Source organism: Numenius arquata, chromosome 2, assembly GCF_964106895.1.
Source record: "Numenius arquata chromosome 2, bNumArq3.hap1.1, whole genome shotgun sequence".
NCBI classification, from domain to species: domain Eukaryota; kingdom Metazoa; phylum Chordata; class Aves; order Charadriiformes; family Scolopacidae; genus Numenius; species Numenius arquata.
Window position 1 is genome coordinate 2,090,019 of NC_133577.1, and position 16,881 is coordinate 2,106,899.

Sequence of the window (16,881 nt, forward strand, 5' to 3'; positions counted from 1 at the left end):
CATCCCCGGCTCTTTGTTCACAGAGGCTGAAGGACGGGGAGCAGTGCGGGCTGCCGGGCGGGGGGGGGCGGGGGGGGGCAATGGATGCACAGCTGGAAGGGGGTGCGAAAAATCCCCCCCCCACACCCCCCCGGGTTTTTTTTTTTTATTTTTTGGGGGGTGGGAGGCGGCGGGAGGCGGGATGTACCGGTTGAATGTGCCGGGGGTGCCGGTGTGCGGCCCCCCCCCCCCCCCCCCCCCGCGCAGCCCGCGGAGAGTTTGTGTTATTTGCCGTCGCTCCTGCACTTTGTGTGCTTCGTGCGCGAGAGATATTTAAAATATAATCATCTCCCAATTTCCGCCATTTTGGGGAAAGTTTGCACACACATACACGTACCCAAAAAAAAAAAAAAAAAAAACCCAAAAAAGCGAGCTCCCAGCAAAAATTTTTTTTTTTTTAATTTTTTTTTTTTCTTAAAGCGGCGGAAAAAAAGAAAAAAAAAAAAAAAAGTCTTTTCGCTGGAGTGCTCAGTTCCTGCCTGTGTGCGGTGCGTGCGCCGCGCTCGCTGCGGCAGACATGTGAGGCGGCGGGGGGGGGGAACGGCCCCTGCCCGCTCCGGGGGATGGGGGGGGGGGGGGGGGGGGGGAGATCGGCGCCCCTCAGCCCCCCCGGGGGGGGGGTGGTGGTGAGTGGGGGGGGTGCGTGTGTGTGCCCCCGGGGGGTGCCGGCAGCGTGTGTGTGCACATAGAGGCCAGTGGGGGTTTGATGGGGTGGGAGGGGGGGGGGGAACACGACACGGGCTTGCTGCGAAGTTGCGCGCTCCCGCCTGAAGTGCGGCCGGAGGATTGCGGGGGGGGGGGGGGCCGCGCACACGCCCGTCCTCTCCCTCCCCGCAGCCGGTGCATATAACAACAGGATATAGGCACACTTGTTCTCGCTAACGTGGGGCGAGGCGATGGGTTTTCACCCGGGGGGGGGGGGGGGGAAGAGAAAAAAGCGATTTTATATATTATTTTTTGGCGGGGGGGGGTAGCGAGCGGCGGAGGACGGGAAGGCGCTCCCGCCGAGCCCGGCCGCGGCTGGGGATGGTCGGCGGGGGCGGGGGTCGCGGCGTCGGGGTTCGCTCCCCCCCCCCCATCCAATCCCATCCCATCCCCGTGGTTCCCCCCCCCCCGTTTCCCCGTGGGTGAGCGTGAGAGGCGGAGCGTGAGAGAAAAAGTTGTGGCGGGGCCGGGCGGGGGCGGCTTCTGCGGGGCCCCTCCCGCGGGAAGGGGGGACTACCCCCCCCACCCCCCCCCCAACCTCCGAGGGATGCCCGCGGAGCGAACCCCCCCTTCAGGAAAAAAAAAAACAAGAGGAAAAAAAAAAAAAAAGAGCTCGCCCCCCTCCTCCTCTGCGCGGGGGGAGGGGAGGAGGGAGGAGAAGGTAACATCTTATATTTTAATTTTTTTTTTTTTTTTTTTTTCTTTCCACTCGGAGGCAGGCTCCTTTTCCCGGATCCCGGTCTCGGGGAGGGGGGGGGAAAGGAAAAAAAAAAAAAAAAGGCGAAGGAGCCGGTAAACAAGCAGAGTCCCTCTCTCGTTGTGCAACTTCCTCAGGAACACTTAACACCCAGTTCCTCTCCCACCCCCCCGCCCGCACCGCGCTCGCCCCCGCCGCCGCCCCCGCGCCGGGGCGGGAAGGGGGGGGGGGGGATCGGTGTGTTACTCTTCCCCGCTCCATTTAATTGCCCGGGGCGGAGGGAAAGAAGGGGAAAAAAAAAAAAAAAAGGAGGAAAAAAAAAAAAAGGCAAATTTAGGAGAGAAACGCAGCTTGAGAACCGTGTGTGGGGGGGTTTTGCCTGGGTGGGTTCTGCCCCGAGCCCGGAGGGGGGGGGACGGGGTGGGGGGGACGCGGACCCGAGCGCGGGGGTTTTCTCCAGAAAGTTTCAAGTGCAGCAAAAGGGAGGAAAAAAAAAAAAAAAAAAAAATCAACGGAAAAAAACCATAAAAGACGGCGCAAAAACTGGCCGAGGAGGGACCTCTGGCGGTTGGCGGCCGGTCGGTGGCCGCGCCCGCCGGGCCTCGCCGCCGCGTTCCGGCCGCGCCGGGAGGGACGGAGGGAGGGACGGAGGCAGGAGCGGGTCCCAGCGGCCGCCGCCGGGGCACGACGCTCCCCAGCCGCCCCCGGGGGGGGGGGGGGGGGAAGCCGAACCCCCGACTGCCCGCGGAGCGACCCGGGGGGGGGGGGGGGGCGGGCGTGTCACTTGTGCCCCCCACTCGTGGGTTTGAGCCCCGGTGCGGGAGGCCCCGGGAGATGCGGGTGGTGAGGGGCGCAGCTTCTCCCCTCCCTTTTAACCACCCGGGCTCGACTGCGTGGCTTTGCCCCGAGGGGTGGCAGGAGTTGTATTTTCGGTTTTGTTCCGTTTTCTTTGTAATTTCCCTTTCTTTTTAATCGTCCCAGCCGGGTGGCGTCGGAGTGGCCGTTTTTGCCGTTTATGGATGCCCGGTGGCGGGTGCTGGCAGTCAGGTGGTGAGCGGGATTCAGACTCCGGGTACGCAAACTTCAGCCGGTGCGGTTCTAGGAAACAGTCTGTGTTCAGGATCACGACGCAGTTTTTTTAATGAAAATTTGAAAGCTGGTTGGGAAACCGGTGCTTTCTACCCAGGAAGTTACCACCTTCCCAGAAGTTCGTATGATGGGACATCTGTAGGAGAGAAACTCCCTGAAACTAGTGGCTGAAGGCAGCAAAACGCTCGGCTTGGCTCCGGGTGGTGCCGGCTACTGGTGTTTCCCTGGTGGGTACTGGTGTTTCCCTGGTGTGACCTCAGCAGCTCTGACTGATCAGAGGGATGGAGCACCTCCCCTATGAAGACAGGCTGAGAGAGCTGGGGTTGTTCAGCCCGGAGAAGAGAAGGCTCCGGGGAGACCTCATAGCAGCCTTCCAATATCTGAAGGGAGCCTCCAGGAGAGCCGGAGAGGGACTCTTTGTCAGGAGATGTAGTGACAGGACAAGGGATAATGGTTTTAAATTGGAAGAGGGGAGATTTACATTAGATATTAGGAGGAAATTCTTTGCTGTGAGGGTGGTGAGACACTGGAACAGGTTGCCCCGAGAAGCTGTGGCTGCCCCATCCCTGGAGGGGTTCAAGGCCAGGCTGGATGGGGCTTTGAGCAACCTGGTCTGGTGGGAGGTGTCCCTGCCCAGGGCAGGGGGTTGGAACTGGATGGTCTTTAAGGTCCCTTCCGACTCTGACCATTCTATGATTCTCTGACTGCTCCAGTTGGTCCCATGTACTGGTTGCTCTAATGAAGGTGCCTGAAGCAACCGCCTTCTTGGGTGTTGTTTGCTGTCAGTTGGGCCGTGGCGGTGAATTCCGGTTGTGTTTGTTGCGGCGCTGTATGTTTCACCCGCAGTTTAATAACTTTTCCCAGAGCGCTGCTTTTAAAAGTTCTAATAACTTAAGAAAATGGTTCCATGGTGAGTCCTCTCCCTCTGACTTGTTCGGGTTTATGGGGCATCACCTCTTCTGTGGAGAGAGACGGTTGACTTTTTGTGGGCCATTCTGGTTTGTTTTTTTTTTTTTAACTCTTTAGGGTTTTTAATAGTGCCGGTAAGTGGGATGGTGGATGGTGAGTGATGGGTGTGAGGGGACCAGTGACCACCTGGCACGGAGAAGGTGACTCTGTGTGTGTAGTTGTTGCTTATTAGTGCTCCAGTAGTAGGACCGCTCATCACAACGGGAGATACGAGCTCTTTATGAACGGGAGAGAAGGGAAAGTCTATAAACGCAATAACCTAATGAGTGCACTTAGGAGCTAGAAAGCGGTGAATTAATTTTTGAAGGACAGCAGAGCTCACGGAAGCTGTCGAGAAGCGGCAGAAGAGGAAGAGGAGGGCACGAGTCAGACAAAGGGAGTGCTGAGGCGTACGCGGAATAAATTGGGGTAAGAAATAACGATTTGAAACGGGTCAGGTGCTGTTCAGTGTGAAGATTTGGCGCGTCGGAGTTCTTCTCCAGGAGGTGTCCGCGTAGGGGGTGGAAGGAGGCACAAATAAAGAAAAGCAGAAGTTTTCTGTAACTTTCTGGGCCTGGTTCAAGGAATTAAGGGAAATTAAGAAATAGGATTTCAGAGTTGTTGTACTCGAGTCTTCTACCTGAGTAGGTTAAACCTCCAGTCGGGACTGCACAGGCGATAACAGAAATAAAGGAGTCAGGAAAGCGTTGCAGAGGAAATACTGTTTTGGCTTTTAAGGTTTAAAGCTGTTGTGTTGAGAAGCAGGAGCAAACACACGGTGTGCTTGGAGAATCCGGCAGGCAGAAGAGTAGCAACAGGTAGAAATAAGAGGAAATAATGGTAAATGGGCATCATCAGTAGGGCATCCGGTCCGTTTCTGTTACAAATTTTAAGAATGGCAAAGAATTTTAAGCTGTGGCCTCTTTGTGAATATATATATAAAAGCTGTTTAGCTCACCGTTAAAATAACTTACTTGTAATAAACTTCATGAGCAACAGGCAGAACAGTGAAATCCCCTGAAGCAGCTCTGCAATGCACAGAGTAGAAACAGGGCAGAACTAGTAAAGGGGTCCCTGAACAATGAAAAATGGGATTTTGGAGGAAATGTGTCATCTGCAGATACTTCTTTTAATGAAATATTAAAATAATTGAACACTAAACAGGTGCAAAACAAAGTACGTATTAAAATGTGGTGGATCGCCTCAAAGCATTCTACCATTTCCTGCGCCGTGCCTGTTGTGGTTGTTTTTCTTCAAGTGAAGAATCAAGTTCAAAAGACGGAGGGTGAGAGAGAGACGAGCGCGGGGTGCACCCAGCGCAGAGAGAGGGCTGCGAGGAGGAAAGCGGGGCTGGCCCCGGTGGCTTTAAATGTGTCCCTTCAGCCCGTGGGTGCTACGCCGAGCAGCCTCCTCCTTGGAGATGTCCAAAATAACCATCTATGGTACTAGGATAAAAAACTCACCTGTCGCCTTTATTTGTCACCTGTTGGAGGTGATTCTGCCCCTCTACTCTGCTCTTGTGAGACACCTGGAGCACCGCGTCCAGCTTTGGAGTCCTCAGCACAGGAAGGACATGGATGTGTTGGAGCAGGGCCAGTGGAGGGCCATGAAAATGATCCAAGGGCTGGAGCACCTCTGCTATGAAGACAGGGAGAGAGAGCTGGGGTTATTCATCCTGGAGAAGGCTCCGGGGAGACCTTATAACAAACGGCCTTCCAGAACCTGAAGGAGGCTTCAGGAGAGATGGGGAGGGACTCTTGATCAGGGAGGGGAGGCATAGGATGAGGGGGAACGGTTTTAAACTGAAAGAAGGGAGATTTAGATTAGGAAGCTGTGGCTGCCCCATCCCTGGAGGGGTTCAAGGCCAGGCTGGATGGGGCTTTGAGCAACCTGGTCTGGTGGGAGGTGTCCCTGCCCAGGGCAGGGAGTTGGAACTCAATGATCTTTAAGGTCCCTTCCAACCCAAACCGTTCTATGATTCTGTGATTTCTAAACATCCATCAGTGCTGGTATCACCCAGCCTGGTGGGGAAGAGGGACCACGGCTTGGCTCCATGAGGACATCTGCGACCTCTGTCCCTTGGACCTCACCCTTGGTGGCGCTTGCTGAGATCTCCTCTGGGTTCACGTGCCCTGTTTTGCCTCTCCTGGCAGGAGCTGTCAGCTGGTGAGAGGACCAGCACCGGATCTGTCGCGGTGGCTACAGAAATCCTCAAAAGTCCAAATGAAAATGACAAGGAATTTTCTTTCCCAGACTGTCGCAGACAGGCTGTGACAATCAGGCAGTCCTGACTGGTGGCTTTGCTGCTGACATCTCCTCTCTCTCCTGTCCCCGTCTTGAAATCATAGGGACACTTCACAGGTGACATCTTAGATTTTTCAAAATTTGGGTAGGTGTCAGATTATTTTTTTTTTTTTTTTTTTAAGCACCGACTGAAAGAAGGAGCCCTTGTACTAGTACTTTTTGATGCGTTCCATACGTAACCCTGTAATTATTTCAAAATGTTAAATTGGCATATTCTCTCCTGTTTCTTTGCTTTGCAGCTTTAGAGAGTCTTTCACCAGATAATACTATCCTGTTTTTAGTGCTGTTATTCTCATTAAATCTCTCCTCTGTGAGGTACTCCTTTATTGTTGAACCAGTTGGTAAAAATGAAGGGTTTTCTAAAGGATGCGTCTGATCTTATCTTATATGCTTGCTTATTTTAATGGATTTATTCCGTATGTCTAAAAACAAAGTTAATGTTGAAATATTAACGTGCAGCACGCTCCTCTGTAAATGTTACAGCTTAGGGCTGGGAAGTCTGGGATAGTTAACAGCCCTAATAGTGGATTTGGGGGATGCTTTTGGAAGGTGACACCTCCAAGTTCTTACTATTACGTCCTTTTCTTCACATCAGATGGCATTCGGTGACAGGCATGGGGACAGTGCTTTAGTTATCTTGCCCCTTACTCGTCTAGTATTTTTACTACTATTTGGGAAGTGGAGCAACAGGAATGATAGCAAATGAAATCGTTATGGAAGGAGTTATACTAGTAGAAAGAACATCAGAGCTTTACAACCGAAAATAAGAAGAGATTCTGTAGTTTTCTTTGTTCTGTGGTTTAGATGTATATATTGCGATGATTTCATCCTTTTTTAGTACCTCATTGCTGTAACAATTTAATTGGTTTCTATCTCCCTCCTTATTATCATTAGTAGAGGGATATAGCCCTGTCTTTCATCTGTTCAAACTCAGCAAAGCTGGAAACAGATATTTTGTTAAATGTAATTCATTTCGGTAAATTCGTTTCTGTCTGCGTTGCCCCGTGACCTTTTCATCCTCGCTAACAACACTTCTGAAGGCCGCAAAATGTAAAAGTACAGATTGTGCCTTCTCATGGCGAGTTAATTTCAGAAGGAAAACAATAATGAATGCCTTATCAAACAACAGAATGTATCGTTATTGATGATTTATTACCTCAGGAAACTTTGTGAGGTGTAATTAAGTTAAAATGTGTATGTTTTCTTGAAAGAAACAGAAATATGCCTTCAAGAATTCTGTTACCAATTTATATTTATTTTTTTACTTTCACAGTTTACATCCTGCCTAAGTAGGGTGGGCTCTAAGATTTTTTTTTTTTTATTCCCCATGCCATTTTTTTCCCAAGTGATTCTGCTACAAAGCGTGTCTATAACGCCAGTCATCGGGTCAGAGATCATAGAATGGTTTGGGTTGGAAGGACCTTGAAGATCATCCAGCTCCAGCCCCCTGCCCTGGGCAGGGACACCTCCCACCAGACCAGGTTGCTCCAAGCCCCATCCAGCCTGGCCTTGAACCCCTCCAGGGATGGGGCAGCCACAGCTTCTCTGGGCAACCTGGGCCAGTGTCTCACCACCCTCACAGCAAAGATTTTCTTCCTAATATCTCATCTAAATCTGCCCTCCTTTAATTTAAAACTATTACCCCTCGTCCTATCACTACATTCCCTGATCAAGAGTCCCTCCCCGTCTCTCCTGGAGCCCCCTTCAGGTACTGGAAGGCCGGTAGGGTCCAGGTTGTATTGCAGGAGCTGCCCTCAGGTAGGGCGGGTGGGGGATTTTGCCCGGGAATGATTTAAAAAGATACAGTCCTATGGCTTTGGGGAACCTCTCAGTTTGCACTGAATTTGTTCAGATTTATGAACATATTTTAAAATGAATTTTATGTGCAATGACAGTATGGTTCTCAATATTTTCTCATAGAGGATTGCTGAAGTTAGGCATGGAGAAACACACCGAATCATGTGGTTCTTACTTGAAACTTGTCATGTGAAATAGATGAAGTTTTCTCAAACAAAAGAAGGGAATGCCAAAGCTTTCACCCTCAGTAGTGGTTACTGGCAGAGGTCCTGCTCCTGTTATCCTGGTGGCGGTGTGTAGTAGGTGCAGTGTAACAGAAGTACTCGTGGAGTAAGGTGTTGCTCAGGGTTTTAAAGAATTCTGCTAGAAATGAGGAGGAAACCAAAGAGAAATACAAGGAGTCCACATTGCGACCCCAACCCAGAGTAGTACCTGTCTGTAGTGGTGTGTTACAGTGATTGATAGAATTTTTCTAATGAAAAAAAATGCAAATTCCTTTATTTTTCACGCAACAGAGTTAACTATCTAAGCATCTTTCTCCTCAAACTTCCAGTAAAAAGCTTCTGGACGACCTGAGTACTTCTGCTTGGTTTGCATCTTTTTCTGTTATCCGTGAGTGAGCAAGTATCACTGTTTGGTTTTTTTTTTTTGTTTTTGTGGAAATTCCGCATTTCCAGAGAGCATTAATAGATATTTGCAAATTTTGCGAGTGGGACCTAAGTTAGAAGTGAAATTTTGGAAAACTGAGGAAGCTCTCTACCTGTTTGAATTTCAAATACTGATACTTGCAGCAAAAGTTGTGGTTCTGCAGGCAGAGCATGAGGCTTAGAAAGTGTTTGTTATTAAGTTCAGAAAGTGTCAATTTGAGAAGGGGTGAGCTTTTGCTAATAGTTCACAAACCAGAGACAGAGCTAATTTTGCCACAGATTGTTTTGGCTGCCAGACACAGGGCAGAAGTTCTTCGGAAAGAAAAGGAATGAATCAGATTTCACACGGAACAAATAGTAAACTCGGTGCCAGGCCACAGATTTAAAGATTCCAGGGTTTGTGAGAAGCAGAAAGGAGGAATTTCGTGGTTCGGGGCAACTGATGCCATCTTTGTGGCAGTGACAAGCACTGGCCAAAGCCAGGGAGGGCTCAGTGGCAAGTGTTATTATGCATCTGTTGCTCATGCAAGTTATTTGGGATAAACTCTTACCGCAGAAGAGGATGTCCAAATCCGCCGTTTCTGAAGATAAATATTATCTCCTCTCCTTCCGCTGTTCTGAAACAGAGGGATACAGTAAAATGAAGTCTTGCAAAGCAGCGCCTTTCTCTGGTGTATGTGTGTGTCTCCACCTGGAAATAAGTTTTACAAATGCAAATCAAAATGTAGTGAAACTGTACGGAAACAGACAAGGAATATTTGGGTGAGGGTGAAAACGAAAGTTTCAAATTCGTTTTGAAATTTTAATTTGCACTTGGGTGAAGCAGCCACATCAGCGTGTTACCCGATGTTAAGGCAAAGCAGTTCTGTTAATCAGTGGTTAACGTTATTTATTTTAGGCGTGCACTCATGTTCTTGCCTTCCCCAGAACAACTCCTTTTCTTGGGTGCAGTTGAACTGTGTTTTCCCCATGTCAATTTATTTGTGGTTTGAGGTTTTCCATTTCTCTCCAATATGGCCTCATTAACAGCCTCCTACTGCGTAAAACAGGTATTATTTTTAAAAGTTTTCCAAAGATTTCCCCTTGGTTTTATTACATTGCTGTATATTATTGTCATTGTCACAGTTGTCCCAATTGCCAGCGTGCTGAGGGAAGCATTTCACAGAATCACAGAATGCTATGGGGTTGGCAGGGACCTCTGGAGATCATCCACTCCAACCCCCTGCCAGAGCAGCGTCACCCAGAGCAGGTCCCACAGGAACGTGTCCAGGCGGGTTTGGAATGTCTCCAGAGACGGAGACTCCACCACCTCTCTGGGCAGCCTCTTCCAGGGCTCTGCCACCCTCACAGGAAAGAAGTTCCTCCTCATGTTGAGATGGAACTTCCCATGTTCAAGTTTGTGCCCGTTCCCTCTTGTCCTGTCCCTGGGCACCACTGAAAAAAGACTGGCCCCATCCTCCTGACACCCACCCTTTGAGTATTTACAGGTGTTGATCAGATCCCCCCTCAGCCTTCTCTTCTCCAGACTAAAAAGACCCAAGTCCCTCAGCCTTTCCTCATGAGGGTCCTGGAGCATCTCTCTTATCATCTTTGTAGCCCTAAATTTGATACTAATCGATGAAGTGCGTTTGAAGAAATGTCTGGTGATACAAGCATTAAACCAATTACAGCATTTTCATGTTAAATATTTTTTACTATTTTTTTTTTTTTTTCAGTACATGCATCATGAATGAATCTGCCTCTAGTGGAAATGGTCAAGAGTTTGATGTATTTAGTGCTATGGACTGGAAGGATGGCATAGGTACTTTGCCAGGGAGTGACCTAAAGGTAAGATGTATCTTTTTTTTTTTTTTTTTTTTTTTAATAAGTGAAATAAAAATGTTAAAATGCCAAAAGAATGCATTTCACCAGCTGGTGAAATCAGAATATCTGTTTTTATGAATAAAACATGGATCTGCAGCTCGGAGTTAAGATACTGTAGCCTGGTAGCTCTTCTCTCTGTGGTTTCTCGATGCAGTTTCTGGTGCTGGCGTCGACAGCCGTGGTGGTGGTGTAAATTAGCGCCACGTCACTGCATAGACAGCAATCAAGGGCACAAAATCCAAAAGAAATCTCCCAAGTTAAGGGTGAAAATTCAGTCCACTTTGAGTATTATGTCACTGTCTCACTACGGAGCTTTACACTGTCACTGACTCTCACGGTCTCGTATTCTTAGTTCTTTTAATTTCTAAAACCAGTTTATTTTTGCTTAGCTTTTGTCAGGTGAGCACCTAGAAATATGAATAAAGTGAGTGCTTCTGAGCTTGGTATCGTTTAGAAATTTGAATTATATTGGAATAGTACTTTTAATTACATTTTTCACACTGGTTATAGTAATGAAGTAAATTATAACAATTCTATTTTGTTTTCAAAATATTTTATCTGATACTTTTTATTGTGTCCTCAGAAGATGTCCTCTGCTGTGTTAGCTAAAAATACACTTCTATATGAGACTTTCTTGCACCTATTTCTTCTTAATTATAGTCAATATTTTTGTATAATCCTGTTTAGACTAGCATTGATGAGATTTTCTCAGAGTTTATTTTTTGAATGTAACCTCACAAATTAATTAGAAAGCACGTATTTTTTAAAAGAACTTTATATCCTACATGCCTGTTGCAGTTTCTGTTGCTGAAGTAAAGGGTCAAAAATTGTTTGAAATTTGGGATACAGATGTTGTGAGTATAGGTTTGTGGTATTTCAGGTTTTTTTGGTTTTTTTTTTAATCACAGAGTCGTAGAATAGACTCACAGAATAACTTTCTTTGCAAAGGACCTCAGGAGACCACTGAGCACCCCAGGCCTCAGGCTGGCTTGGACCGGGTTGCTCAGGGCCATGTCCAGTAGAGATTTGGTTCTCTCCAGGGTTGGAGAAACCACGATCTCTTTGGGCAGCCTGTTCCAGCGTTGGCCACCCTCACAGTGATTTTTTCCTTTTACTGATACTCAGTTGGAATTTCCCCTTTTGCAGCTTGTGCTTGTTGCCTCTTGTCTAGAACCTGGCTCCATCCCCTGTATATCCTCCCATTAACTACTGGAAGACAGTAGTGAAACCTCTCCTCAAGACTGAGCAAACAAGTTCTCTCAGCTTCTCCTTGCATCTTGTGGTCATCTGTTACAGCCCCTACTTGTTTTGGGGGGACCTCTGCTGGACTTGCTGCACGGCGTCGTTGTCTTTCTTGTGATGGACACCATAGTCTGTGTATGGTCTCATCAGTATTTTAAGGAGGGGAACAGTCAGTTCCCTCAACCCGCTGGTTGCCCTCTTGCTGAAGCAGCCCCTGGATGCCTGTGGCCGCCTTTGCTGGCTCATGTTCTTCTTCTCATAGGTCTTCTTCTGCAAAGCTGCTTTCAGATAGTCAGTCCCTGGGCTCTACTGGTGTAACTGGGTTCCATCCCAGGTGCAGGGCGATGCTTTTATAGAGCTTCATGAGATCTTCTTAGCCTATTTCTTCAGCTTGTTGAGATCTTTCCGATTAGCAAACCTTTCCTTCAGTTTATCAGCCGCTCCGTCCAATTTGGTGATTTGCTTTTCAGCCTATACACATATAGAAGCCTTTCTTGTTGCCTTCAGTTTCTTCCCCAGGTGAGCTTTGGGTTTCCAAATTCCATCATTGTACACTACAGCAATATCACTATATACATTCTCTGAGTAATGTTTCCCAAGTTTCAGCTTCTGCGAACCTCCTTTTCCATCTGAACGAAGTCAGGAGTCCCTAGTTCATTCATGTTGGCCTCCATCCATGTCTGCTCGACTTCTAGCATGTTGGCACGCGTCCTTCTCCTGGTGTGAGGTCCCTGGAGAGACACCCAGATCTCCTGGGCCCATTTACTCTGTGAGATCCTGCCAAGCAGGTCTGTGAACAAGCCAAAATCTGCCTCTCCTGAAGTCCAGGGCTGTTGTTTCAGTATTTGCTTTGCTCGCTTCTTTCGGGATTTCAGACTTCACCGTCTCATGGTCGCTGCTGCCCAGGCTATCATCAGCCTCCACATCCCTGACCAGTTCTGCATTTTTTTTAAAAGTCTAGGCTTTAAAAAAATCCATTTTATTTTAATAAGCAACAGCGTGTGAATGGCAAACAGAATACTGAAATGTTTGAGGAATACAAAAGGGAACAGTGCAGGAAAATACAATAATCTCTTATAAATCACTGGTACGTGCTTTGCTCAGTTCTGGATACCCTATGTCAAAAGAAACAAAACCAAAGCAAAGGTTTGGTTAATTAGTAAAGGAATTAATTAGCAAAGGAATGGGAAAGCTTCCCTACAAAGGGAGGGGAAGGACTGGGAGGTGTAGCTGAGGGTAACTTCAAGAAGTCGTGTAAGAAGATTCATAACTGTGTCCTGTTCAGGAAAGCATGAGCTTCATTTGAAGCTTGCTCTTCTGGCTTTATTTTTTTTACTTTTTATTTTTATTTGGAAACAATCAGGTATTTGATTTTTGGACAGAGATTCTTTCTTTGGTCCAGGCATTAGGGAAGACACAGTCAGAGGTGCAATGGTAGTGTACCTGGAATGATGAAAGGTACAGAGAGAATTGGCCAGGCAGCTCATTCTGGTCTTTTTTTTTTTTTAAATACGAAAGCAAGGGGTTACTGGATGGAATCGAAACAGAGCCATTCTGACACTGACTGAAGGAAGAATATTTTCTAACAATGCAGAATCAGCCCGAGGAACTCACTGGACCAGGGAGCATCATGACTTGGTGAAAGACTAGGCCTTTATATAGATTCCGAAACAATTTGAGGTCTTAAAATAGTAAGGATTTTTAAGCTTTCGAGATAATTGTAATGACTTATTTTTTCAGGGCTGCTTCTAAATGCTGATGGTCAAAAGGGTGACTAATCCCTTGAAACTGTAAATGTGATCATGGAAGATACGTTCCGCTCTTTGTGGAATTCTCAGAATAGGGTTAATGCGGGTGGTTTACCTGAACTGTCCTGATAACTGACTGTCTCAATACCGTGTCCCAAACGGAAAGAAAATGCCTTTACAGAGCAGTTACTTCTTGTAAGCTTGAGTGTGATTTAAAAAACTATAATAAATTATTCCACTAAAGATACCAAACAATTGCCATGTATTGACATTGAAATGAAATAGAAAAATCTGGTGAAAACGGTGTAGTGGCAAGATGCACAAGTCCAAAGATTCTGTTTTTACAGCTTGATAATAGATTACAGTGACGCCTTTTTTTAAATTGATAAATAATAAGTAAAAGCTGAACTAATCACTGCAGGTGATGTATTGCTTACATTCTCACATTTAGTCTTTTGTCTCCATAAAACGTTGGGGAAAATTGTCTTTGAACACTCATTTTTGGTAAACTGTATTGTATGAGCATGCTTTGAGTTAAACGTCTACCCAAATGTTGAAATGCTGCTTTTTAATACGGAAGTTTTGGGGAGTTACCTACTTGAAGTCCTTATTTTTAGGCCTGTAAGTCATATGGCACTTGCTTTTCTTTATTGCTTGCATGATGAAGTTTCACGCTTATTTTTACATTTCTTAAGAAACCTCTTTTCTCGTGTGCTGTATTGATATCCGGCCTCCTCAGATCATCAGGAAAGAATATCTGAGCAACTGGTTGTTTTTTTTTTTTTTAAGAACCACTTCATTTTTGTGACTATAAGTTCCTCTATGAATAAAAGCTGGAAAAAAACCCTGTTGTAAGTAGCGTGAAATGGTTGAAACTGCTTTCAGCGGTGTTGATTGTCGGATTTTCGTCACCCGCCAAAAGGCTGTGGAAATACATCCTCATACAGATTTTGTTAAAACTGTTTAGCAAAACCAGTCATAAAATAGTTAATTCTTCTTGAACGCTGCTTTGAACGCTGCTGTGTGACAGATAAATAGTGAGGGGTTGCGGAAAACGCTAGAATTTCAAATTATACAGGGGATAGGGAGAATTAAAAATGGTACGCTGTGATGCACTGAAGCCTGAGAACAAAAATTTTAGCATTGTATATTAGTTCTTTCAAAATGTTTAAATAAAACAGAAAACTTGAATTCCAGTCGAGTTTAAAATATTTTACAAATTACAGAATGCCTCCATGTGGCAGGCTAAGTAATGTATGCTCGTCTGAAAAACATCATTGCTTACCAGTTACTCTGCATGGTGTGAATATAAATGTGAAATACTCTTCTTTTTTCCTCCTTTTTATTTTTTTTTTTTTTTAAATCTGTGCCGAGTGCAGGCAGTAACACCATCGCTTCAAGATTTAAATGTACTCATTAAATTGGAAAAGCTGTAATAATTTACAGTCACTTCCTACTGCAGTGACAGAAGTTTATGAAGTACTTCGTAATGAGTTTTCTAGTGCTTGTGTTTGGGAAGTGAGCTGTTACATACTGCACGGACAGAATTTTGGTCATTATTTCCAGCTTGCAAATTGTGCTTGATTGGAAAAAAAATACAAATAAATTTGATGGTGAAGAAATTGAGCTGTAAATAAATCTGGGCAGTTGATACGGTAGGAAACCAGCTATAATAATGGAATGTGAATGGTGGGATAGCGGTCAGTGGTGCTTATTTCCAGACGTGTTGTAGGAAGGTGGTGGTGATTCACGGGGCTGTGTTTCGGGATGCAGAGGAGCAGCAACTCAAGGCAGTAAAGTGCATCCTTCTCCCTGCCCGTTCTGGAATTGCAGTCAGGCTTGCTCCAGATAATTAACATTTTGAAAACAACTTTTTTTTTTGCTTCTCACATGATTATCTATCAGGAATACCAGTAGTGTCTCAGGCAGTCACTAACTACAGTGATTTTTTTTTTTTTTTTAGTGCAGAGCTATTTCTGTCCTCCCGCAGTGGCATGTGCTCCACTGGATCCAGGGAGGCATTTCCCTCTTAGGGGACAGTCCCTGGGAGTGTCCATGGGAAACATCAACTACCCAGAACCGGTTAAATCACTGCCTCCACCAGGGAGGCGCTATTCCGGAGGGAAGACAGATTCCCTTCAGGGAAGCTGGTAAGGGGTAGCGCAGGGTGGAGAAAACAAGGCAGAACAGACCTTCTCCCACCACGTGTGAGCCCCAGCAGATGGACTTAGTGGCCTGGTCTTTTCCACGTGGAAGTAACTTTCTTCTGTTGTAATCTAATGGAATTAATTAGCTCACGCTGGGTTTCATCACCATTGATTTCTGGTTTAAAACTTTGCATTGTCTTAAAATGGTTTTATTTTATTAAAAAAAAAGAAAAGACCTAAAAAAAGGAAATTTCACTGTTAAAACTGCTAAAACTCCAAAGCCAAGAAATGTCAGAATTAAGTTTGCCTTTGGATCTTTAATTGGGCTTCCTCATGTGTAGTCATGGTAGAGTCTTCACTTAAGTGATCGCATGCTGTTTTACCTCAAAATCTACTGCGTTGTTTGCTGTAGGTGCTGTTACACTTGTAAATAACTGGGCAAAGGATTTCAGGAAGGAAAAAGGAGTAGTTTTGTGATCAGTGCAGGTAAATCCCACACAGGAAAGCTTAGCGCTGCGCTTGCTTCTGCCGCAGCCTTCCTGTGCGGTGCCGATCGACTCGCTGGAACCAGACTTTGGCAAGTAGCCATTCTTTTTTTTTTTATTTATTTGTCACTTGCTTGGGTTCCCCATGAGGTATTAGCCTTTGGTATTTAGAAATATGCTGGCCGAAGTAATTGGGAGCCAGGGTTGCTTTGTAGGTCAACTTCTGGATCAATAAGCGTCGTCTTGGCAGGCCTTGGCTTCTGGCTCTGCCGCTGATTTATGTGTCACCTTAAGAAAGTCTGTTCAGCTGCAGTTTCCTACTCAAGTGGAGATAATAAGGCATACTGAGTTTGCCGTGGAGAGAAATCATTGAGAAGCCGTCTGGGACTACGATAATTCCTGAGCGCTCGGGATGGAGGGGGGGGGATTGGAAGAGCCCGAGGAGTGTGTAAGAATAAAGTAGATAAACGTTACTGCAGACGAGACTGGAGTATCAGCGTTTTGCTGGGGAAATGTCAGTCTCTCTTGTTAAAGTTATATTTTTTCCTGGTCATACCTAAGTTTTCAGTTCAGAAGTGATGAGAGAACGTTCCTATTATTTTATTTTTATTTTGTTTTGGAAGGTTGTAATTTGATAGTAATCCTTTCCTGCTTGTGCCTGCCCAGATAGGAAAAAAAAAAAACCCTTTCCTTTTGGATGCAAATTGTCCTCTCTTCTTCGTTACTTCAGGATTAGCCTATTGCAGCATTACCGATGCATCATTGAAATCAATCGAAGGTTGCTTGCAGTGCTTGACTTCTTGCTGACAGCATCATTCCAGTGAGAGAGGGTCTGGCCCTGCCCCTTGGTCGTGGTGTGGAATTTAATGTCGGCTGATTATGATTTAGGGAGCCTTAAATAGCCTGGAATCCTCTTTAAGTTGTCTTTTGCCGTAGCTGCCAGAGCAGGAGCGTGCAGGCAGGGTCCCTTCTCAGCATTAAAGAAGGGGAACAGCCAGGTGTAGGGACATACTCCCCTTCCACATCCCTGAAAGAGCCAAAATTCTGTGCCCAGGCAAGTGTCGGGGGTCATGTACTTACTGAGTGCTTTGAAATAAGCTGGGAGCAGAAGGATGAAGAGCTAGGAAAGAGATATTTCTATTTTCTTTTGTAAGTGGCTGAGAACAGAGG

At 46.1% G+C, this 16,881-nt stretch overlaps 1 protein-coding gene across 3 annotated transcripts in view; it reads left to right on the forward strand.

Moving 5' to 3' along the window:
* L3MBTL3 (L3MBTL histone methyl-lysine binding protein 3) overlaps window positions 1–16,881 on the forward strand; it is a 79,097-nt gene that overhangs the window by 1,318 nt on the left and 60,898 nt on the right. The window contains exons 1-2 of one of the 3 annotated variants that reach the window (XM_074162116.1): window positions 1,182–1,405; window positions 9,942–10,053. In XM_074162116.1, coding sequence (XP_074018217.1) covers window positions 9,952–10,053 — 102 coding nt within the window. In that variant the 5' untranslated portion in view covers window positions 1,182–1,405; window positions 9,942–9,951. Of the gene's footprint in view, window positions 1–1,181; window positions 1,406–2,456; window positions 2,492–9,941; window positions 10,054–16,881 lie in introns of those variants that run through there. The other 2 variants (XM_074162100.1, XM_074162109.1) reach the window with 2 other exon arrangements.